Below are 25373 nucleotides of genomic sequence, written 5' to 3'. Positions count from 1 at the left end.
GGAGGGATGGAGGAAGAGAGGGACAGAGAAAGCAAATATGGCAAAAAGTTAATAACTGGTGAATCTATGTAAAAGAACATGGGTATTCAATATATTCCGCTTTCAACTTTTCTGTAGGTTTACAATTTTTCAAAATAAAAATTGGGGGAGAAAATCTGTGTAATAAATCAGCTTTAAAGAACAGAAAATTCAACATGCTTAAACTGTAATAATCAGAAACACAATTCATCTCTAATATAAAGTGTCCAATTTTCTTAAACATACTTTACTGTTGCCCATTTCAGCAGGTGAGAAGCATTATGGTACAGCTGCTCTGAAATTCCTCTATGAATCCTCAAGGCTTCTAAATTAGTTAAGTGAAAATTTCTTAGCCCAATTCAGACAGTCAAAAACTTATCTAATAGACAAGAAAATATGTTGGACAACTCACACTCCTTGCACTTTACTTACAGCCTGGAACTCCACATATCTCAAAATACGGTTTTAAAATATTCTTTAACAGAATTTCTGATAATTTCAAATGAGAGAGGTATACATTTTTAGCTACATGGTAGATACCTTATATGACTAGCAGACAATTCAGTGTATCTCCAGTGGGATGATTTATCATAAAGAAAGTCACCAAAAATTGTAAGCAGTCTGGATTCGTGTTTATTGAAGCCAGTAATTAGAGACATCTTCTTTTCCAGCACTAGAAAGCAAGGTTCCACATGACTGCATACTGCATTCGGATAGAGCCACACCCCTGGACTAAGGCTGGTGGGGGAATAATCTGCAGTCCTAATTTTAAGTTAAAAACACCAATAAACCTAGTATAGAGACAACAGTGAACTTTCACTTACAGCATCAACATTGTTAAGGTCATGATGTACAGAGCAGTCACTTTCAACTTTGTTAAACTAATAAAACACATCTTCAGTTTAAATACTGGTTTAAAAATGCCAATCCAAAAAAAAAAAAAAAAGTGCAAACAAAATTAAATAATTCTAGCAGCATACCCGTTGCATTTTTAGGAAAGACCAATTCATGGCCTTTATTGTGGCCATATCTTCAAGGTTGGGCTTATTTCTTTGACTTTTCCATTTTAAAGACAAACAGCAGATGTAACCACTACAATGTACATAAATAGTCATAAAATTATCTTTAACAGTCTACCATACAAGTGTATTCTGCAAATGAAATGAATTTTACTTTAAAAAGTAAAGGCTGTTTATTGTTTGGCCTTTGGTTCCAATGCACGAAAATCCCAAAGTAACAAAAAATATGCTCCCCCCTCCCACCCTCCCAAAAAAGAACCCTGCAGCTCCCCAAAGTTGGTAGACTTTGGCAACCACTGAGCACATGACACTATCTATACATCAGTTTCTTCTGATCCTAGGAGTATCCACTTGTTATGAGAAACTAAAGTGATCTCCAAGAAACCTTCCTTCACAAGACAGGTGTCTTAGCATTTCTTCGGTTTTAGTACATTTTATATTGACACCAAAAAGTGCTTCTCAGTTTAAATGATAAAAAATAAACAAAAAGTAAAGTTTTGCATTAAAATTTAAAATCACACTGTATCCCTCTTAGGCATGTGCCGTTCGAAGAATTCTTTCTTATTTCTGAGGTCACTCATTTTGTGCCCCCTGCCCCTGCCAGCTGCTATGGAGGGATTAAGTGACCCCATCATTCGTGTGGCCACAAGCTGTTTGGCATCTATTGGTCATTATACCACAACCATCATTCCAAGTCAGTTTACTGTCATTACCTGGAAAATCTGGTAACTGGAAGCCATAATACATTAAAAAAAAAAAACTGAATTAAAAAGGGGGGAAAAAGTGTATTTTCAACAATAAGACTGGCACAAGAAACACATTTTTATGTTTGTCAGAAAGGCAAGTAAATACTCAGCTTTCTCCTTAACAGTGTTCAGACCTTTACAGAAAAGCAACTCAAGACAGTCTCAGAGTCTTGTTATATAACATACGATATTAAGTTATGCCCAGTATGGTTAGTGGTCAGTCAAATCTGGTATGTAAAAGTAATGACATTAGGGAAGTTAGGCTTAGACACAGTACAACAAACATTCATATAAAAAAAGTAAATTCCACATAAGTGAACTGTAGTTTTTCCCTTGATTTGACAACAAATGTTTTATACATTAAATTAATGGTAGTGTTTGCATTTCAATGTTCTGTGTCATGTATAAAATTAAAAGTGCCATTTAAAATCCATAGAAGTCACTTCCAGGATGATGGTGTGACATGACAATGTGCCTGAATTTGCCCTAAATGGAGACACCTGAAACACTTATTTCCATAAGAAAAAAATGCTAGTTTATGAAAAACATAAAACAAGAGAAATGTATCATTTCCATTTTCAATATAAAACATTCACACTTATTTGTCCATCTGATAGCACTGATCAGACCAGGGAGCTAGGACAAAACCCTTTTGCATCAATGGAACTCCACGAAGGTTTCCAATGACCATAAGGCAGGGACTGGTGTAAGCCAATTAATTGGAGTGTATTTACATTAAAAACCTCCTTCAAACTTTCTGTAGCACACTGCATTATGGTAAAATGAGAGGTTGGTCACCCATTCTCTACTAGTAGGCCAGCCTGTGGTAGTTAAAAAAAAAAAAATTTAAAAACAAAGCAGAAGCTATTTAGAAAACACAATTCAAAGTAAACTAATTTTGTAACTGCTGACTTTAAACATACCCCCCAGTGACTGCCCCACGACGCACATGCGTGGAGCCCAACACCTCCCACGAGGACATGGCCTGGGCTAAGCACGTGCGTCCTGGGCAGCTGCCATCTTCCCCACCCCCATACCGGCTCCACCTGACTCAGGCATCCCCACACTTAACACATCTTTCATAAGTTAAAGATGCATTCAGAACAAGTCCAATTCCCATTTTGCTTAGTGTTTAGTTTGGAAATGCTTCTGATTTTAAGTCTTAAAAATGATTATTCGACTTCTACTGAACACACAGTATTTACTAACACTGCTCATCTCCTCCTCCTCCACTTCCTGCAACATTCAGCTTCCCTACCAACACTTCTCTCATTCCTCCTTTCAGTCTTTCTCTTTCCTGGACTTTCTGCTACTTAATCTGCTTCCCAAGAACAAGTGGATCTGTTAACATGCAACTGGTCGGACTAGCCACCATCTGATCAATGACTTCCTGGTCTCATTGGCTCCACCCTGAAAGTAAGTGGGCCCTCTTTCTCTCCATCTACCTTCCCCTCCCCAAGAAGCCCAGCTGCACTTGCTGCCCATGAGAGAGCCACATGCCTGAGAGTCCAAGGGTTATCCTTCACAAAGGGGTCTGACACATAACCTTCCTAAAGGTGCATTTCACACTCGGACAAGCCAATGAAGTTTTTTTTTTTTTTTTTTTTTTAAGTTCATCTCCCCTGCCCCAAAAAACTGATAGCATGTGCCATATCAGAAAAATCCTGGTCTTAGAGCAGATCAATATAGTTATTTGGTCATTTTACATATGCACTTTTTAAGGAGGATCAGGCTTCATTTTCTGTTGAAGAGTTTGTTACCATGGAGTCTGGTTTTCGAGTCATTCTATCCAGTTCTTCCTGAACATTTGTCAACACAGTCTTTTGTCCTTTAAAGAAAAAAAAAAAGCAGCAGTGATGAGAGCAGAAAAAAAATTTTTTAAAAAGGGACATTTAAAATTATACAGATTTCTATAATCATTTTTGGTGATAATAACTCCAATAAGAATGAGGAAAGTCTTTTTTCATTGCAATGGTTATAAGGAGACAGACTCTAATTCAGCCCTTCTTAATTCCAAATGCCACAGGTTTGGGCTCCCCGACTACATTACTGCCCCCTGCCTGGGGGTGCCTTCGTGCCAAACACAAAGGCCTTTCTGAAAACCCTCTCACCCCTATGCACTCTCATCACCCATCTTCCTAGAGGTGGTATTTGAGTTTCTGGCATGCAGCAAATGACTTTCTGTGCCTCAGACAGAACAGCTGTTTATGTTTTGTTACTAATTACAACTGACTCACATGGATATCCTGGAAACATCGTATTTCAATAAGAATATAAGACTAAGGTTGGCCATTTCGATACTGCACAAAGTTGGTGCACATATTTTTTGTTGTTGAAAACTAACTGGGGCCTAGAAGTGACTCCTATTTCCTCCCAGGGAATACCAGCTTATAGCCTGGGCCACCAGATCAGACAGACTCTGAGTCTCCAAGAACTCAAGAGCACCTGAAGGCACAGGCTGACCTGAGGATGGAGTGATTTCTTGAGGGTTTCCTTTGATTGGAAAACACCAATTAAGGACAATACTGTATTAATATTCCTTATAGCTAATGGAAAATTAAAACCCTTTGGAAATGGCCTCAAGCTTTCTGGGAAAATTTGTAATTCCCAAGGAACCTGGTTCTTTTGTTTCAGAGACCTCCAAGACATAGACTTGCCCTATGTGCCCACACGGAAGAACAGATGGGTGGGCTGCCACAGAGATGTCTATGTGTGACAAGGGTGGGGAGCTTCATGGAGGAGAAAATGAAAACCCTCCAGTGAGACAGTGAGGGTTCACAGGCAGCTGACGGCAAGACTGGAGGCAGTAGAGTGAGCAAAATCCTTATAAAGCAACACAGAAAATTAAAGAGAGTAAATAAAATGTCAATGGTACACTCTAGACCATGACTTCCAACTGACAGAAATTCTACACCCGGGCCATGTACTGGGTTGACCAAAAAGTTCGTTACGTAAGATGTTATGGAAAAACCCGAACAAACTTTTTGGCCAGCCCAATATTTAGGATCTACCTCAACTCACCCAACAGTCAGTTCTTGAGAACCTGAATATACATAAATCCCACCTTAAATGTACCAAGAAACACGCATGGTAATAAGGTAATCCTACTGTAAAGTATACTGCTCAGTGTAAGGTGGAAATCTGTTCAGAACATCGAGGGGTCTGCAGGTCAGTGAAAGCAGACACTCCTGTCCACCACCCCACCTTCCAGCACTCCTCGATCACAAGGGTCCTAAGTCTTTGGGGGCCCTTCAGTACCTGACTTCTTGGCTGTGCCCTGCACCCCACCAGCACCAGGACTTCCAGGAGAGCCTGTTTTTTTACTCAACAGACTATTGAAGAAGCTGGCCAACACCCCTTCACTTGCTGCATTATCTAAGGAAACATTAAAGAAAAAAAGCATCACACAAACTGAATGACTCAATTAAACAGCAACAAACTATTTTTCAGCTTGGAATTATCCATTTGTGGTTATGATCTTCCTAGGATACTGAGCAGATTCATTCACTATGATGCCGTATACACTGCCACTGCTAAGGCTGATGATGTGTTAGCATAGTTAGTAAGTGGAAACCTGTTTAGAGTTCCCACCTGTTCAGAGGCATAACAGGTAACCTGTGCTCCACATCATCTCCCTGTCCATGAAGCAGTGTTTTTCAAAGTTTTATAAGCCCGTAATGTTCCAAAGTTGCTGTGAAAAGCTCTCATTCAGAATAGAAGACAGTCATCAAACATGCAAGAATTAAATATAATTTGAGGGTTTTACTGCAGCCAACATCTTGGGGTATTATTAAGTCACTGGGGTAAGGGCTACTTAAACTAGTAAGTAACTGAGCTTGACAAAACAAGTGACAATTCATAAATGGTAATAATATAAACCTAATAAGCAACAAAACCAAGAACTCAAAATATACATTTTAAAGTGACTTCTTATGCTGTATTCTTCTCTGAATATAGAGAGGCCTAACCAAGGTCTTAAACAAAGCCAGGTGCAAGGGCCACCAATTCCAACAAAGAAACAGGCCTTGGTCTCTGCCAACCATGAACCCCCTCTCTCTCAGAAAGAGGAAGTGGAAAGCAGCCCTTCTTGGGAAAGAAAACAGCTCAGCTACCTTGAGTCTCCACCTTCCAAACCCAGCTACTCACCCCCTAAAGTAGGAATGAGGCCTAGGACTAAACCACTCTCCAAAGAGACAGGATACGTACTTTTGATGTTTGGGTCCGGCTTCTTTACTGACGTGCCTGGGGAGGCACTAGGCACGCTGGCTGGCCCTCCCCGGCCCTGGGTTCTTGGAGAGCCAGAGGGTCCTCTTGCAGGGGATTCCTAAGTCCAAAACCAGCCCAAGTCACACACAGGCATAAAAATAACAGAAAATACATATTCCAAAAATGAAGACATGCTTCTGCAGGGTATTTTTCACAGTCTAGGGAGAAGGGTGGCAGTAATGGGAGTTTGCGCCCAGCTCAGTCCCTTTTTTAGATCCCAATTTCTCCTGAGAGAAGAGATACCAAGATAACAAAACCTGTTCACTCTAACTCCCAGAGCTGTATTCCTTCATCAGACGTTTTCTGAGTTCCTACCATGTTCCTGGCCCTGGGCTTTTAGGGGGACCAAATTCCCTCTGAATATACAAAAGCCCACACAAATGTAAGCTCTCACAAATAATGGTATAAAGTTTGAAGACATGACATTGGGCCTTGACCCTCTGTTTAGTTTAAGGTACTCACGGAGGCTCTCGTGGGTGTGGCTGGCTGCTTGGCAAGGAGTGACTGCAAAGAGAGGGACACACCGACCGTTAACCAAGGCCTGCAGAGTGCACTGAAGGTCTGGAGAAACACTTCCAAGTATTCCACTAGAGGGCACCACTAACAACAACCAAGTCAGAGGTTCTACACTATAAATGCAAAATATTTAAATTGAGCAATTTGGTATATGGTGAACAAAAAATACTCCCAGTAACCAGTTTTGAAGCTAAAGAAGCAAGGAGAGCACAAAAGGGAGGAAAAGTTGGCAAAAAAAAATCAACGCCCCCTGCTGACCTGCCTGCATCATCAGGCAAACCCATGATGTGTCTAACACCACTCTCAGTGAAACAGAAAGGTGGGACTGGGTCTGCATTCTGAACTGTCAGCTTGGGTTTACTCTCCTCACCTACAAAATGTGTATATCAGCTCACATGCCTTCATGCACAGGGCTGTGTGGGGCTATGTGAACTAACGGAAGTGAGGTCAGGGCGTTTGGTAAACTGTCAACATGGGAAATACTATGCCAGAAAACCTATATTTGCAGACAGAACAGGTACTTAATAAGATACTAAGCCTATCACTGTAGGAGAATCTGCAAGGCAGGAGTGCGATCCTCTGAGGGGCCCCCTACCCTGTACCAATCCTAGAAATGGGAGAGAACAAGAACTGGTAGCAACCCCTTTGTCCCTGCAAGCTCTTTGTGATACCCCCGCCTCACGCCAGGGAGCTGGTTTCATTCGTGAGAAGGCCTCTGCTCTGGCCTCACTGGTCTTCTTACCTGTTGCTTCATTAGGAACACCTGCTCATCCTCCGCTGCCAACTCTTTGTCATGGACCAGCTGTGAAGTGAAGTGACACACTCATTCGTGGTCATAGACCAAGAACACCCCCAACTACTTGTCAAAATTCATGCTGAAAGGAGAATCTTGTGCTCATGTCTCAACATGGGTTTGGGAAGTCCCTGTGGAGACTGCAGAGGTCAAGTCTTTCTAGCCTGGCAAAGACCCTGTTCCCAGACCAGGCTTGGCATATGGCCAAATGACATTTTTAAGTCTGGCAGGTTCTAAACAATACCTCCCAGATCCGGGTCTGCAGGCGATCACAGGAGCAAGTGGGATCTACTAACAGTAATCCAGACGCAGCAGTGGCACTCCATCACTCATGCTGTGCCACCCAGAGCCAATTACATAACACGACTTCATCTAAAGACTTTTTTTAAAAGGCCCTTGGATTATTTTTTTTTTACCCCCCCAAATGGTTCAATGTGTAAGACTTGTTTCTTTATAAGTTTCTTTTCCCATGAAAAAAACCTACAACTATTTCTTTTTTTTTTTGGTGGGGGCGCCGTGCTGCGCAGCTTGTGGCATCTTAGTTCCCCGACCAGGGATCGAACCCAGGCCCTTGGCAGTGAAAGCGCAGAGTCCCAACCACTGGGCCGCTGGGGAATTCCCCACCTACAACTCTTAAAGTGATTGATTTGGGTACCTTTCTCACAGGAGGTTTCACAATAAAGTCTTCATATGCATCTTCTGGCTTCACAGTTGTGAAATTTTCATGTAAAATAGCTATTTTCTTTTCATTGTCCCAGCCTGCAGGTCTAAAGGCAAAGACACAGAGACTGACTTGCTTTTCCTTGGACTGCCTTATGGAATACTCAGCACACTCTGGGTTAGAGAGGACTCCCGGCTGAGATCCCTTCCCACAAGTTCTGGTCTGTAGTTGCTGGGCCGGCTTGTAGATTCTGGCAGACAAGCCAATATTCACTGCAAGTGTAGTCCATCAGCTCAACCTCACAGGTCCTGCTCCATACTGAGTTCATGAGGCCCAAGGCCTAAGGAGCCAGAGCGAGATCTTACTGACTGTACATGCTGACCCACAGGAAGTGTTCAGAGCTTTTCCACAACTCTGCCGAGAAGAACAAGGACACAATGGGGCCCTGTTCTGACAGAGTGGAGAATACAGAGCAACACATCGGATAGAGCTCAGGATAGGGCTGTTTCTCTGGGCTTTGGTATGAAGACACCCCTGTGAGCTGTTTCTCTGAGAACTCTTCTTTCTGACAGCAGTTTTCTTATGGATTGGTTAATTTTACTGATGTGTGAATATGTACCCTGGAGCCAAGGGGAGTAGCAGGACCTGCACTATCCTGGGCCTCAAACCAAAGGGACACAAGGAGTTCTTGAGGATCCTACGTGGGTGCTGCCCAGCTTGACATCACAGGGCAGGATGGCACCCAGGTTCCATTAAGTTAAGCTGCAGCCTAGGGTAAGGAACAATTGTAAAATGCCCTACATGACATACTTTTATCTAGAAGCTCTAAAAGATGGCAACTGATTGTTCCCACAGGCTTCTCATTCTCCATCCAACTCCTGCTCCATAGCCCTATAACCGAGAAGGTGCTTAGCCAGGGCTCTCCACCCCAATGGCTCCGACGACTTCACCGGCTCCCCAACAGGCAACTACCAACAGGACCAAAGGCGCAAAGGGACAGAGCATGATCAAGATACTGCCATGACCCGTGTCACCTTCAGAAGCTCTGAGCTTCTTCTCCACTCCAGACCAGCCCTGAACACATCCAGTCTCCCGGATCCTCCTTCTCCTCAGGATCACAAGTGATCTGGGTACTGACTGACTCCAAAAGCATACCACTCACTGAGAGCTTGTGGCTTTGGTGCTGGCCTGACTGCTCTAGACAACGATTCTCTAAAATCAGTCTAAGTCTCTATGTCTGCTGTCTGGGAAGAGCCCAAGTGAGGCTCTCCCTAAATGTTGAGGAGGCAGCCTATTGGGTCCCCCGAGAGCTCTCGGCTTTCACACCTTCAGTCTTCTCCCAGACTCTCCCGCCCTTCCACCACTCCTTCTGGCCTGCCTGGCACGCACCACTCATCCTCCCAGCATCACTCCTCTGCTCTCCCTGCCACACTGCCTCTACTACCCCAGTACTGCCCTAGCCCTCCTCGGCTGTGTGTGTCCCTTAAAGTGCCTTGTGCAGGAACCACATCTCATTCATTTCTGCCCTCAGCATAGAACCTGGTCTCCGAGAAAGTGCTCAGTATTTGCTGAACAAACTGTAATTCTTTCTTAAGAGGATATCTAAGCCTAAAAACATGGTACTAGCACAAGTCCTCTCAGAGACCACACCCTCAACATTTATTTATGCATCCACAACACTCACCATTCTCCACTGAGAGAATGACACAAATTCGGACTAACAGGTATCCAAGTCTCTGCCCAGGACAATCAGCCCCAGTGGCTCCTCAAACGTGAAACACCGGAAACACAACAGGCATTCAGTACAGCCAAAGCCCAAGCTGATGGGGCGCGAGGGAGGGCGTAGGCAGTCATCCCTGTCAATGGATGCCAATAAACCAGATGCTTCAACAGAAAACGTTCAGGATCCTCAAAGCGCCAATTCCCTATACTGCAACTCCCTCACTCAGCCGGTATTCTACCAGAGTTGACAGTAAGTGGCAAAAATGTTTTAGCAACTTGCTCTCAATGAAGAAAGGCAGCACCCCTGACCTCACTCCACCCAGTTCCCTCAGACTGGAAGCAGAATGGCAAGTAATCTGGAAAACAGCAGAGATGGAAAGGTGGGTGTATATATCCCCTATGAGGTCCAACTCCAAGCACTTTGCCCCAAGGTAGTAGAAAGCTGGCTGTATAAGAGAGAGACAGAGCCATCTTACTTGGAAGGATAAAATGTAAAGAGCAAATGTACCAAGAAGAGAAGCATTTGAAAGCATCACCTATAAAGAACTCACATAAAAACTGCTTCCTTTTCCACAACTAAGGCAGGCGTGGTAAAGTGGAAACCGTATGTTTTATGAACAATGTACTTATACAACAAGTCGAGGTTTTTCTCTTCCTTCACTGATGTGTAAATCAAGGCCGCTCCATCTAATCAATCTGCTTAAGGAAAACCAATTCACTGCAAGAGGAGACAAAAGCAAATACATACAAGCACAATCCTCAAAGTATAGTCACAGGATACTCAGTTTTTGATCAACACACGATTAATAGAAAGTGTTAAAATTTTAAGAACTAAAAAAGTAATAGTAGCAGAAGCAGCAGGTCAAAAGCATAAAGCATGTTGATGATAGTGGGCCACGTAGTTCATTTTTGAACATGTAAACTGTTATCTTCTAACCCATCAGGTTGCGTCCCAAGCAGTCAACTTAATGATTCTGAGGGTAGCCCAGGATAACCCTCAGCATATCCAAGGTACACAGATTCTTTCCCAGACAGATGCCCACATGTGATCAAGTTGGTCATTAAGCATACAAGAGTTGGGTACCTACATGTTATTGGCACCCTCCACTGAGCTGGACAAGCTTAAGAGCCCAAAGGAAGTAGCGGAACCCACCCTTACCCTGCCCCGCCCAGGATGTGGGATGATGGCACCAACTGCTATTGGATTTTTACAGAAACAAGACTCAAAAGTCTGCTGACACAGCATCTCTCTCACGGACAGCACAAAACATAAACATAAAGGAAACCCTGTAGCAGCCAAAACACTATCATGTTGGGTAATTAACCTTTTCTATAAAAAAAGCAAAGTTTAAAAAGATTTCCAAGATATGATAAAAATAATTTGCAATAAAATTATCATATCAGCTTTCTTCTTAATACAAAAGCTTATCAAATGTACACCATTAAAAATAAAAAGTAATCAAAAATAGGCACAAATTATTAAGTCTCAAATTCCAACACAGTAAACTTTTAGAAAGTAAAATGATGTATACCACGGGTCCCCAACCCCGGGTCCACAGACCGGTATTGGTCCTCGGCCTGTTAGGAACCGGGCCACAAAGCAGGAGGTGAGCAGTGGGCAAGCGAGTGAAGCTTCATCTGCTGCTCCCCATCACTCGCATTACTGCCTGAACCCTCCCCCGCCCCCCGTGGTCCGTGGAAAAACTGTCTTCCACGAAACTGGTCCCTGGTGCCCAAAAGGTTGGGGACCGCTGATGTATACAGTTTCACCCTGGCAAAAGACTATTCTGGATTCAGGAAGTACTGTATCTCTTTGAAGATGCCCCATTTGGAGGAAGCCTGGATTAGCACACACAGAGGGGAGCCTGTGCCCCTGGACCCCAACACAGCGCCCCAAGGATACACTGGAGGCAGAACCTCCGTAGGTGTGACTGGATGAAGTCAAAGTGCTCGTCCCTGTAATCATGCTCCTTCTCCAGGACACTCACCGCATCACACTGCAGGTAAGATAGAAAGAGAAAGGAGTCATCTTTTTGCCTGTCTGCCTGATAAGGATGGGAACACTGTCTTTGTCAGTAATAAAGTATCATAGCTTCAAAGAAGGCAGCCATGGGACTTCCCTGGTGGTGCAGTGGTTAAGACTCCATGCTCCCAATGCAGGGGGCCCAGGTTCAATCCCTGGTCAGGGAAAAAGATCGTACATGCATGCTGCAACTAAGAGTTTGCATGCCACAACTAAAGAGCCCGCCAGCCGCAACTAAGATCCAGCGCAACCAAAATAAATTAATTAATTAAAAAAAAAAAAAGAAGGCAGCCACAGCCCAAAGTCCAAGCATTAATTAAATAAATAGACAAGAGTGAAAAGCAACTGGAGATTCTTCTTTCATCCTGGGCCTCGGTTTCCACATCTATAAAGCAGGGATATGATAGCCCTGATCACCTCACAGTTGCTCTAAGAATCAAACAAGGTCACATCAGGAAACAGGCCCACTGGACATGGCTGTGCACTGCACACTCCACAGGGCTCCATTCTCACAGAATATGATGTGAATGGCACATGCTGCAGTTGGGCAACCTAGTGGCTCTGACTAGGATCAAAGAACTTTTCAAACCCCCCATTTTTTTGTTTGTTGTTTACTGGATTTTTTTTTCTTAATGCACTTTATTTATTTGCTGCACTGCCAAACCCAGCCAAGCGTACAATTCCCTGGCACACACCTTTGTGCACACCACCAACACTGGGATCCCCAGGTTATGAGTCAGCACGTTGTCACCAAGAGGCAGGGCAACATTTTCTTCATCAGGACCTGAGGTCAGAGGCCCTCTTCTCTGTGGGGAACCTTGACAACCTTCCTCAGGCTCAACATAGTCTTGAAAATCTTTCACAACTACAGGTGAAAAAGAAAAAGAAAATTACACAGACACACACACACAATAAAAAATGCACATGCCAGCTTTAGAAAACTGAAGCAGGTAGTGATAAGCACAAAACATAAAGAGTTGTGACAAACTTCCTAACTGCATCTGACTTAACTGCAATATTAGGGATTTAGGGGTGGTGATACAAAATCCCAATTCTGACATTTTCAGTCAGTCTGAGCAGTATAACTTCAGAGCAGCAAAGATATTCCCCTGGTCATCTTTAATTGCATCTAACTGTTAACAATTAAACAGGTTTTTAAAAACTCCTAAGGCTTCAATAGTTCCTACTATGAAAAACAAAACAAAACACTCTTTTTTGGGCCACGCTGCGAGGCTTGCAGGATCTTAGTCCCACTACTAGGGATTGAACCCAGGCCATGGCAGTGAAAGATCCAAGTCCTAACCACTGGACCACCAGGGAATTCCCAACACTTTTCCTATATATTTTACATTTTCAAAATATTAGGATAGTCGAACTGTGCTACTTCAACAGACGCGACCACTAGAATAGGTTACAACTTATAAAACTCCTCAGAGTTCTCATTAAAAACCACCTGAATTACCAAGAACATGCTGTTTCCATACAGCTGAGGTGCATCCGTGCTAAAGAGCGAGGCTGGACTTGCCAGCACCATCTGCATCTCCTCATCATCCTCACTCTTGTGGACTCAGTTTCATCTTCAGGAAATCCTGAGTCACACGTATCACGGACTTGTTCCTGCCTAACACAAGAAGAGGTGAGTGATACATCTACTTCTTGGCACTACTTTGGCCATGGGTGCAACCCCACAGGAGGGCCTTCAAGCTGAGAGTGGTCCATGGTCTTGGTTAAGGCAAGTGAACACAAAGTCCACAGACCTGCACCTTTTCCTGGGTGCTTCAAGGTTACATGTCAGGCCAGAGAACAAGGACATGATGATTAAAGCTACTTCGAGCCGGCAGCTCTACTCTTCTACACTCAACATGCCTAAAGGACCAAAAGGACTTTTACTCTCATCCACAACATGCTCACTGAGAAAACACAGACAACTAGATTAAAGAGAATCTAGAGAAAAGTGCATGTACTCTTCTTCACCCACAGAACAGGTTTCAAATATTTTAAGACAGTGAGTCCTAATTTACAAAGACTTTAGGTTATTGTTATATAAGCTTCTGGAATTATCTGGGAGTACAATGTCTTTCATATAATACTGGGAAAAAACCACTGCCTAAACCCTAAAGCGCAGATATAACATTTCATCTCTACAACTTCTCTTTAATTAAGCTCATTCATATAATTTCATTGCCAATATAAATAATCCACTCATGGGACTTCCCTGGCAGTCCAGTGGTTAAGACTGCGCTTAAAATGCAGGGGGCGCAGGTTCAATCCCTGGTCGGGGAACTAGGATCCTGAATGCCGCGTGGCCAAAAACAAAAAAAAACACACAAAAACAATCTACTCAAGAGATTTTTTTTTTTTTTTTACCATCAGTGCAGTTTATTTCTTCAGATTCAATAAATGAATACTCAAGAGATCTTTACTGCATTGCATTTTGGACAAAAACAGAGAAGGGTTTTCTGATGATTGTTGAAGGCTCTTAAGAAATCAAAGGCTCCCACATTTTCTCTTTTTTTTTTAAAAAATCTGCTTTATTTTAGCTTTATGGAGCCAAGATTGACACACAACAAACTGCGCATGTTTAAAATGTAAATCTGATTTTTTTTTTTTTTGGCATGCCTCACGGCTTGAAGGATCTTAGTTACCCGACCAGGGATTGAATCCGGGCCACGGCAGTGAGAGCCTGGAATCCTAACCACTAGGCCACCAGGGAACTCCCTAAATTTGCTATTTTTGACATATGAATACACCCATGAGTCAGTACCACAATCAAGATAGTGCATTTATCTATCACCCCCAGAAGTTTCCTTGTACCTTTTGGTAATCTATTTTCCCCACCCCTCCTCAACACCATCCCTAACTCCAGGCAGCCACTGATCCGCTTTTTTTTTCAATACAGATTAGTTTGCATTTTCTAGAGTTATAATATAAATATAATTTATATGTATGTAATTACATTTACATATGTAATTACATTTATAATATAAATATAATTGAGAATATGTACTCTTTTTAGTCTTCCCACATTTTCTCTTTAAAAGCATTTTAACAAATCTTCAAGTCAATGAAAAATACAATGGCTTAACTGTTTGGGTAATATCTATAATTGCCCAAGGTCACGTGAGGCACTCAACCAGGCTTCCAAGACAGTGAGCATGGCAGAGCCCGGAACAGGTTACAGGTAAGCTAAATGACTGTGGGAAGGGAGGCGGGGATGGGGCAGCTCCAGCAGTCTGCTCCACAAACCTCCACGACCCAGCATGCTGTATAAACTGCTGTATTCTACATAGGCCATGATATGAAAATGGTTGGGAAACCCTGGGCTAGGCTATTCATTCTCTGAAGGAATGACTTAATTACGGCTATCCAAAAACAGTAGGAAATGCACATGTGTTTTTAATAACTCAGCATTTTAGAAAATAAGTTGGAAGGCAGAGCAAATATTCATAACGGAGGTGGTGAAAAGGAATGATAAAAACATAGTGAGGACTGTGTAATTCGGATAATAAAATGTGCATTTCCCTTAGGGTACACACATACCACAGTATTAGCAGTTTCTCTCTAGGTGGTGGGATGGCCAGTATTTCACAGCAGGAGCCATCAGCCCACCAGGGGCTCCCCTTTAGCATCAGATGGGAGTGGCTATGGGAAGGAGACTGCAGAGCGCCGCCTTTCTCTTCTTTTCCCTTCTACCTCATTGATCACTGGTTGGTTCCACAGTTCTGAGAGGACCCAAGAGACTGCACCTAATCTTTTTCCTCTACTTGATAAGCAAGGAAAAGCAGGAAAAACAAAGCAGGAAAGACAAGACTAACCTACACACAAGCACCACCTTCTGGCAGCTTTAGGGGTTGCTCTGCCCTCTCCCTCAGACAAACCCTGCAGCCAAGCAGCTGCCACAGATTCAGGATCACTGAGGAACCTAATCCGGAAAGATATTGGCTGGCCATGGAGCAGCTTTCCAAACTCAGCAGATTGGAGACTGGTGTTGGATCAGAAAGCAGGTTGGGTGACAGCCCTTTGCTCATTCAATACAATACCTAGAGTCCAATTAATCTGGAAAGTGGGAGTCCTCTAAGCAAGAGGATGGCCAACCACTTTATTAAAATGTAACCTAAAACTAGCTAACAAAGGCACTCCTTCAACGGGTAACAGAAAGGTGTGAGTACCATTCCGAACACCTCAGAGGAAAGGTGGTGAACACAAGAGAGGCTCTCAGAAGATTAACCAGAGTCATGAGGCATGGATGTGGTTCCAGCAATCGCTAGCTGCCCTCCAGTGTCCTCTCCTCTTCCTCCTTACAACCAAACCGAGCACTGATACTTAGAACACACGGCCACACAGACTACATTTCCTTAGGAAATGTCTCCTTAGGAAGACAGCAGGCACACACTCTTCAGCCCTTCTTTGCTTTTCCTCCTGTTGCCTGCAACACAGATGTGAAGGCTGGAGCTCTGGTTGCCAAGAGGAAGAGAACCACACCCTAAAGATGACAAAGCAGTAAGCACAAAGGAGCCAGGGTCCTTGACTTGTCTTCCTCAAGATGCTTTCCAGTCCTGAACTACCTCTGGATTTCATTCACAGGAGAGAGAAATAAAACCCAGTCTTGTTTAGGCCACTGTTATTTTGGGTTTGTGTCACATGCAGCTCAATCTAATCCTAAGCAACACAGACATCAATGACTAAGTCCACAAAACAAATTCAGTGTGTCATGGGAGCACAAGCTCCCCAGGAGCGGGCACCTTGTCTGCTGTATGTATCCCCAATGCCTTGAACAGACCTGGCACCAGGCAGACACTCTCCCTAGCTGGGAAAGAAAAATATCCTTGGCTCAATCTCTTCCTTTTTTTCTGTTTTAACAAATCTTTACAAGGTTATGACTCTAAGAAAACAGGTTCAGAAACTGAAATCTCCTGTGCATTAACCCACTAGTCTGGGTACGATGGTAAATGCGCAGTGAAAGGAGAACAGCTCTTCAGGCTCAGAACTATTCTCAGAAGTTGTCTTTAGGGTCTCTATTTCAGGGGAAAAATAGGCTTTATCTAGAAAGGTCAGTGTTTGAGGACAGATGTGCTGAGCTGCATAACAATCACTGCAGCACACGTGGGTGTCCCAGGAAACACACATGCACACAGCAAACTAAAGAATTATATGTTAAACTCCCTGTTTTAGCTAATGTAGTCAGGAGCAAGTGAAGTTATGACAGGAAGACACACAGCAAGAAATCTGATTTGAAAAGCACATCAAAATTTCTGAACCCTTCTGCCAGTAAGTTTGTGTGCCATGCTCCAGAAGTCCTCATTAATTCACTAAAGGGAATGATGTCATCCCGTGGAAATAAGCTAGGCTAAGCTAAGCCAAGACTGCCCTGGCCAAGACAGCACTGCTGCTGCCACAGCTCCAGCCCCTGCCCCTCCCATTTCCCTGGCAAGTGAACAGAAGCTGATGTAACTGCACAGAAGCAACGAAAAGGAAAAACAAGTTTCTGAACCACATTAAGGAAAAAAAAAACAAAACAAAAAGAATTTCCTTTAAAGTTCTCTGTTCTCACAAGGGCTTGGATGCCCTGAGTCTTAAAACATCCTTTCATTTTCATGAAAAAAAAAATGAATTTCCTATTTCTAACTAAAATCATATTTGCTGGATCCCCAAAGGAAGGATCTGAAGGAACTGGTAGGAACTGAAAGATTTATCTTTTGTGGGTCTTCCTTTAAACTTGTCAACAAGAGGGTCCATAGGATCTCAATGGAATCCCAGGGAAATGGACTCAAGCTGCAGAGATCCCAGTAAATCTCTATACCCACTGATACTAACTCAGCAGACCACGAGTTAACAGAACAGCAAAAAGACTCACAGAACTGATCACATTTTGGGGGTGAGGGAAGAACCCTTATTATAAAAGAGAACCAATGAAAATAATAAGGAATACTGATTTATTTTCTTCAACTGTGACAGCTGAGATAAAGACTGCTTTGAAGACTTTTTGACTACTGAATCTACAAAAGCAAATCTGAAATAAATGGTGCAAACAAAACACAAACACTCTGTAAGGGAAGCTTTGCAGCCTCTTGACACTGTGAAAAGGAAGGTGGCTCGAACCATCCAAAAAGACGAGTGAATTTTCCAATTAAGAAAAGCCTGTTTTACTTACACTTCCGTTCCAGCTCCCTCATTTCTTCTGGTGGAATTTTCATTTTATCAATGTGCTCACGTAAAACACTAGCCCATTTCTGTAGAGATTCCATCATAGTCCAAGGCCTAGACATGTCTGCAACAAAAATCACCAGGGTCTCCGGCAAGAATTCAGCAGAAACTGCAAATTTCAGCAGGCCTTTGTGATACAAGTCTCCATCCAGAATCCACACATTGCAGCGTGTGTGATCTAAGAAAAGAAGTGAAGCTAAGTTACTGACAATGACCATCAGCACAGCTGAAAGAGCCACATAAGGAAGAACTTAAAGGTGACAGCCACAGAATTCCACACAGGACAGAAATCCTAACCAGAAAAGGGTCCAAGTGCTCAGTGGACAGCAACTCTTCATCAAGGTGCCTTGTGAACTGTCTAAACTATAAAATTTTTTAACAACCATAATATACTGTATCCACATCCAAAAAGATTCCAGCAATGTCTGAGTAAATTGTGAAGGACATTTTAGCTTTCAGTAAGAATCAAAAGATACTAATAAAAGCTACAAATGTTCCCTGGACGACTGTGCCATAGTCTAAATAATCCATTCTTCTAAAATATCAGCAGTCTGTGAGGCAGCAAGCTATGCCGAAGAGCCTGTGGTTAAACAAGCTCTTCTTGTGTCAGTCACACTAAACAGTGCGCTCACATACCACAAAGGGTGCCAAAGAGACAGGACCTTTGTATTTAAATGCCAAGATAAACTCATTACTTATATAAACTGAGATATGAATTACGGGGTGCCTGATAATATTAAGGAATTACACTTACTTTTGATATGATAATATGATTATGCTTTTTAAAATCCTAATCTTTTAGACATACATATGGAAGTAGTTACAGATAAAAAGATATAATGTCCGAAATTTGCTGTAATAATCCAATGTGGAGTGAAAAGAGAAGAAGGTGAGAGTATAGCTGAAATAAAATTGACCAAGAACTTGTAACCTGAAGGCAGGTGATAGATATATTGGGGTTCATCAAAATAGTCTATGCTTTTATGTAGTTCTGTTTTCCACAGTAAAGTTAAAAACATATACAGACAAATGTGCAAGTGCTGACATTTAATGAAGCATGTGATTCTAAAACTACATCTGGATGATCAAACTGTAGAAGATAATTCTCCAAATTAATAATACACTTTTTAAAAAATTTTAGACACCTTTTTGAGAATTTTTTTTTTTAATAAAAGCACCATGAGGGAGAAATCCTACTATCAAAAATATCATTTCATTAACTTCTTCCCCAGTAAATTGCAACTTACCCTTTACAAACCTGTCTTCTGTTAGCTATCTTTTTTGGGGTATAATCAATTCACTAACATGCTGTGAAAAATTTTATATTCATAACTTTATTTCAACAGTACAACAAAGGTATCTACATCTAGATATACTTTCAAAACTCTAATGCATTTCAGATAGCGGTTTTGACTTGGATTCTACCAATGCCTTCAAAAATACTGCACTGGGCTTCCCTGGTGGCGCAGTGGTTGAGAATCCGCCTGCCAGTGCAGGGGACACGGGTTCGAGCCCTGGTCTGGGAAGATCCCACATGCCGCGGAGCAACTAGGCTGGTGAGCCACAACTACTGAGCGTGCAAGTCTGGAGCCTGTGCTCCACAACAAGAGAGGCCGCGATAGTGAGAGGCCCGCGCACCGTGATGAAGAGTGGCCCCCACTTGCCGCAACTAGAGAAAGCCCTCGAACAGAAACGAAGACCCAACACAGCCAAAAATTAATTAATTAATTAACTAATTAAAAAAAAAAAATACTGCACTGTTGGGACTTCCCTGTCGGTCCAGTGGTTAAGACTTTGTGCTCCCAATGCAGGGGACACGGGTTCGATCTCTGGTTGGGGAACTAAGCTCCCGCATGCTGCACGGCGTGGCCAAAAAAACCCCCTAAAAACAAACTGCACTGCACTGTACCTGAAGTCTACAGATTTTAATGTCTGCCCATCACCAGACACGGTTCTTTTTTTTTAGCCTTTCTTCCCACTGCCCACTACATATAACTCACCCATGTGCATGGAGATTACACATACCACATGTGGCATTAAATGGATGCCCCCAACCCTGAAGGCAGAGGTCCTTTGACATGCCATGTCCTACCACAAAACAAGGACAAGCCAGAACTGATTTTCTCTACCTGGGTGATTGCCTGCAAAATGTATATTTATAACCTAGTCACACCACACAATAAAAAATACTGGGGCTAAAAGATGTATAATTAACCACAGGTAAGGGCAACTCTTTCATCAAAGAGGAACTTGCAAGTAGGCAGCTTAAAAAAATCCCATAAATGCAGAGATCAAAGTTTTTAAGGCAACCTTAAGGAATCTGAAATAAAAATTAACATGTATTTCAACTCAAAGGTAAGTGAATATAGTTACTTTGATGCTTGGCATGAAATGTTTATGCCCCTTTGAAACAAGCAGCTATAGCAACGTCAGAGTATCTACACCATGTTTCATGTACTTTCAAAAGGGTACTAGACCTACCACCTGTCTCAAGCACTCAGCTACACTTGACACATGCCACCTCTCATTCTGTCAACCTACAAATTGGTACCATCGCCCAATACTACAAATGAGGAAACTGAGGTGCAGAGTGGTTAAGTCAGTCACAACTAGTGACTACCAGAGTGGATTCCGAACCAGTTCTGCGTGGCTCCAAAGCCCAAGTTCTTTCCACAATAATCATCAAAGACAGGAAGCAAAACACTCAGACATATGAGGCCCCTTAGCCCAGCTCAGTGACCCCTGAGTCCCAACCCTACCTACACAAACTCCGGTGGGCCTAGGTGGGCACTGGAAAGCCTCTGCTCTCCTTATACAAGGAGAGCCCTTAGCACCAGGTCTACCTCCTACCTTTCTTTCACATCCTTCAGAGAATGTTCAGCATGGCAAAGGAAGCCAGGGAAGAAGGAACAGGAATAAAATCTTGGGGTTCGAAGATGACTACTAAGTTAAGATTAAAGGGTTTTCCCCCTCTATTTAAATGATTCTTGGAGCTTGAAGAATTAAGGTGCAAGGAAGGACCTGGGTTCAGCTTCTTCATTTTAGCAATAAGGAAATGGGGGACCAGAGGTGGTGGGATTTTCCCCCTTATATAATCACCCCTACATCATGGTCCTTACTGTACAAAAGGGTAAACGCAATTTTAAGAAAGTAATTTAATGAAGATATTTCATCCTTAGGTTACATGGTCACTTTTCTACAAATAAAAAAATGTAGGCATTAATAATTATTTATTTTAGAGCCATTCAAGATCTAACACAAAGCCTAAAAGTTTACAAAAGAGGTATTACTGACTAGTGGTAACCAAAAACCGTTATTCCAATCCAACTCACAATCGTACTTATCACAATTTTAAATGATATCTAATCCTCATAATAGAGCTTACCGTGCACTTTTTTTTTTTTTTACCATGCACTTTTAACCATCTCAATTACCCAGAAGGTAGAAAACGATTATTATCCACATTCTAGACATGAGAAATTAAGAGAACGTTATGACCTCTGAGCCTCTATTCTCTCCACTGGGGGATAAAAACAAAACAAAACAAAACAAAACAAAAACCCACAAGCAATCAGCATTTCTACACTGTCACAAAAAGACTCAAAACTCTCTTGTGAATATCTGTTAAGCTTTTATACTCTAAACCACATCAATTTCAGATTCTCCACTAAAACCAGGCAGAGTAACAATGGTGCCCAGATCAGTCTGCCAAGTGTTTCTCTCATAGAAAAGTCCAAAGCACTTAAAAACTTCTTAATTTTTTTTTTTTAATAAATATTATCTATCTATCTATGGCTGTGTTGGGTCTTCGTTGCTGCACGCGGGCTTTCTCTAGTTGTGGCGAGCAGGCGGCTGCTCTTCGTTGCGGTGCACTGGCTTCTCATTGCAGTGGCTTCTGTTGCAGAGCACAGGCTCTAGGCGCTCAGGCTTCAGTAGTTGTGGTGCACTGGCTTAGCTGCTCCACAGCATGTGGGAGCTTCCCGGACCAGGGCTCGAACCCGTGTCCCCTGCGTTGGCAGGTGGATTCTTAACCACTGCGCCACCAGGGAAGTCCAAAAACTTCCTTCTCAGTTTCTTACTTTTATGTGCATTTGAAACTTTACTCTCAGTCTCTCCTTTTAAGTAAGGGCTACTCAGAGCAGCAGGTAGCAGGCCCATTCCCCATTTTGCTAACATACTCTATAAAGAAAAGTAGGTGAAGTCCTACAAAGAGATACACTTCATCTACTCCCCTGTGACTAATTCTCTTAGACCTAAAGAGAAAATTGAGAATGCCTGGGCATGTTGCAGGAGTGGCAACCGAGGAGTCAGAGACCTGCATGGATCAATGCTTCACTCACCATCTCGGTCCTCGTCGTGGACACTGAGGTAGAGATACTCTAGGCCTCTTCCTTTTTTGCCATGCTCAGCTCCTTGAAGTTTAGTCATGAGGGTTGTTTTACCAGAACCATCTTCACCTATAAGTGATGCATGTAAGAAGACAAAGCGTACCGTTTATTCTAGGCAAGGATGGGGAGTCTGGACATTCACACAAGGAACTTTCATGTAGAGCTTGCTATTGAGGTCTCACCTGTATTCATAAACAAAGCAGGACCTGCTGTAAGAGTGGTCAGGGTGGGGAGAGGTGATAAAGGCAGCAATTTCCAATATCTAAAATGACAATCTACTGCAGTCATCCTTACCTCACAAGGAAAGGAAGAAGGCAGGTCCACAGGCCCTACCTATAATTTATAAGACACGCATCTGGAAAAGTGAAAGTAAAAGGTGGGGCTAGTTTCTCACAAAATAAACTTTTACCACAAGGAAAGCGAGAAGTCTTTAGAATATAATTAACCTTAAAGCCTAGGAACTCTGAACTAAAAAAGTCTGATCCTGCCTCATAATCATGAAGAATGAAGCTGTTATTCACTGTTGATTTCAGTACATTTCTTTCAGAAGCACCCTGAAGGCTAGAAAACTGATGAAAAGAATTACAGACCTAAGCAAAACTCTTAAGCACTATCTTAGTAATTACCAAGCGCCTCCTCATCCCCCTCCACCCAGCTAACAACTCTCCCTCCCAAAAGAAACCTTAAACATCAGAAAGAGCCACCACCAAAAAACACTACTAAGCACCCCCTGGGGTTTAGTAATATGGAATTACAGAACATGAGAACTGAAAGGCATTCCACAGGTCAAAGTCCTCCTTTCCACCCCCAATGCCACTACCTTACTCAGGCCCTCCACATCCTATCTGGACATGGTGAGCACTCAGCCTGACTTCAGTACCTGCTCATTTTGAGCCACCTGCCACTCTGCTGTCAGCACCCCCTTTCTAAACACAGATCTGGTGCCCTTGATCCCCCAGTTCGTGAAGACCTCTAAAAGTCTTCTGTTACCTGCTGCAGTGGTCATCAACTAAAGACCAGCCACTCCCCTCAAAAACAGTGGGAAAACCACCCTCACAGTGATTCCCGTGACAATCAGAGAATGGAGGTAAAATAAAAGGTCCCTGAGAATCAGGTGCCTTCAGGAAAAAGCATCGACTCTTCAGCCTTCCACATCTGCCTCGAACTCACCTCATCAGTCACCTTCCACAAGGAGGCTGTGGTAGCTTCCAACGCCCGCCCCCGCCTTGTCACCTCTGTGTTCCTGCAAACACTAACCCTCTGGGCCCCTGCACGTTAACACCTACCCTTCAAAACACCTAACTCCAAACAGCATCAAGCCATATGATGTGCCCCGAATCATCTATGCCCAACATGGTGTAGTGCAATCACCAACACATCTATTTGTGTCTCATTAAACTGAGATTCTCGTGTAGTGTCTGAGGGATGTCTGTGCTGTCCCAGTGCCCAACCGACAGTCAAGGACCCACTCAACAAATGGGTCTGTTGTATGAATGAACCCAGCCAAACTCCCTCACTTGTACGAGGAAAGGAGACCAGAGACGCTGAGGGACCTAACCCAGGTAACCCAGCAGTGAAGGCTAAAATAATGTAGGAAAAGTCCCTGGGGAGGACTCCAAGGCCTGCCGTTCTTTGCAGCGCCCCTCCCACCGCGCACCGCTCATCAAGATAGAGAAATGGCTCCTGTGGCATCTCCCCACAGCCCGACGACCCCCAGTCACCTCGTTAGCCCGCTTCCTCCGCTAACCTCATCTACTCCCTCCCCTCTCTACGCCTGCAGTTCGGTGAACTTCAAGGCTATGAGCGCAGGAAGTCAGGGACATTTAAAGCAAAGCTGATGCTGCGGCCAAAAGACTAAGGAATGTGCCGACGAAACCTTGCCAGCATCCCTGGGCTCTCGAAAAGGGGCAACGTCCTGACCTCGGCCGTGGTGGACTTGGCCACTCTCAGGCTGTGAAGCCAGGGTCTCCAGGCCCTCCCGGGCAGGCAGCAGGGGAGAGGAAGGCTGGCACCAGTGAGAGGGCGCCCGCCTCGCCCACCCCAGCCTCCCGGGCAACGCCCCGGCGCCGGCGCTCACCGAAAACCAGGATGTTCTTGCCGGATGGCAGCTTGGACCTGGCGCGGGTGGACACCTCGCTCAGGATCGAGGACCTGTGGGGACAATGGCACAGCGGTCGGCCCCAGAGCCAGCCTGAACCTGACCGGCCCGCGACGGCCCGTTAGTCTGTCCGACGGTCCGGCCCGGCCGCGCCCTCCCCGGCCCGGCCAGCCCAGCCCGGCCGCCTTGCGGTCTCACCATAGGCTCTGGCCCTCCTCCTCCTCAGTGGTCAGGTCGCCGGCGGCCGCCACCGCGGGCCCGTTAGGGCCCAGCAGCAGCTTCTTCTCCACCCCCACCGGCGCCATCTTGCCAACTGCAGCCACAAAGAGGGCCCTCCCCCGGGCCCGCCGAGGACCCGCGAGGACCCCGCCGGCCCGCCCGCGCCTGCCGCGCCCCCAGCCGCCCGCCCCGCAGGGTCCGCGCCGCCCCCTGCGCTCCGCCGGGCTTGCAATGTCCGCGGGCTCTCGCAGGGTCGTGAGACCACCGCGGTGGCGGGAGATGGGAGGCGGTCAGGCGGCCGCCGGGGCAGCCCTGCTCGGGGAGGCGGCGGCGCGAGCGGGAGCCACCGGGCTGGAGGGCGCGCTAGCGGCCTCTGCCGGCCGAGGGGCGCAACGACACCCGTTCCCGGTCCTCTGTCAGCTGGCCGCTCCAGCTGCGCCGTCGGGGGCCGAGGCACCCGACGCACTGAAGCAAAAAGCTCAGGCCTTGGGATGAGATCCGTACAGGATAGCGCCGTTTACCGAGCGCTTACCGTGTGCCAGAGTCACACGTTATCTCACTGAATCTTGTCTAACTCTTACGGGTGAGGAACTTAAAGCTCAGAAATCTTGAGAAACCTGACCAAGGACCCAATGCTTTCTGGCTATCTTCTGATAGCATCCCGGTACTTCCAATTTTACCGATCTTAACCTATTCTATC

The 25373-nt window shown here is 44.2% G+C and overlaps 1 protein-coding gene across 3 annotated transcripts; it reads right to left on the bottom strand.

Moving 5' to 3' along the window:
* Positions 1 to 628: 628 nt before the first annotated feature.
* DYNC1LI2 (dynein cytoplasmic 1 light intermediate chain 2) lies at positions 629 to 24812 on the bottom strand. Of its 3 annotated transcripts, XM_082368996.1 has the most exons (13): positions 24653 to 24812; positions 24434 to 24507; positions 22309 to 22425; positions 17916 to 18146; positions 12460 to 12629; positions 11645 to 11738; positions 10293 to 10428; positions 8014 to 8125; positions 7308 to 7367; positions 6512 to 6553; positions 5990 to 6107; positions 5042 to 5158; positions 629 to 3611 (listed from the first exon to the last, which is right to left on the bottom strand). In XM_082368996.1, the coding sequence occupies exons 1-13, from the start codon at positions 24757 to 24759 to the stop codon at positions 3511 to 3513; spliced, it is 1479 nt and encodes a 492-aa protein (XP_082225122.1). In that variant the 5' UTR covers positions 24760 to 24812; the 3' UTR covers positions 629 to 3510. The 3 variants fall into 3 exon arrangements, with proteins under 3 accessions (XP_082225122.1, XP_082225123.1, XP_082225124.1); XM_082368997.1 differs by lacking the exon at positions 5042 to 5158; XM_082368998.1 differs by lacking the exon at positions 24434 to 24507 and having other exon boundaries at positions 24653 to 24765.
* Positions 24813 to 25373: the final 561 nt, after the last annotated feature.

This window comes from Balaenoptera borealis, assembly GCF_965194805.1.
Source record: "Balaenoptera borealis genome assembly, chromosome: 19".
Classification (NCBI taxonomy): Eukaryota; Metazoa; Chordata; class Mammalia; order Artiodactyla; family Balaenopteridae; genus Balaenoptera; species Balaenoptera borealis.
The sequence above is the reverse complement of the archived record's forward strand: the minus strand, read 5'-3'. Positions and strand labels throughout refer to the sequence as shown.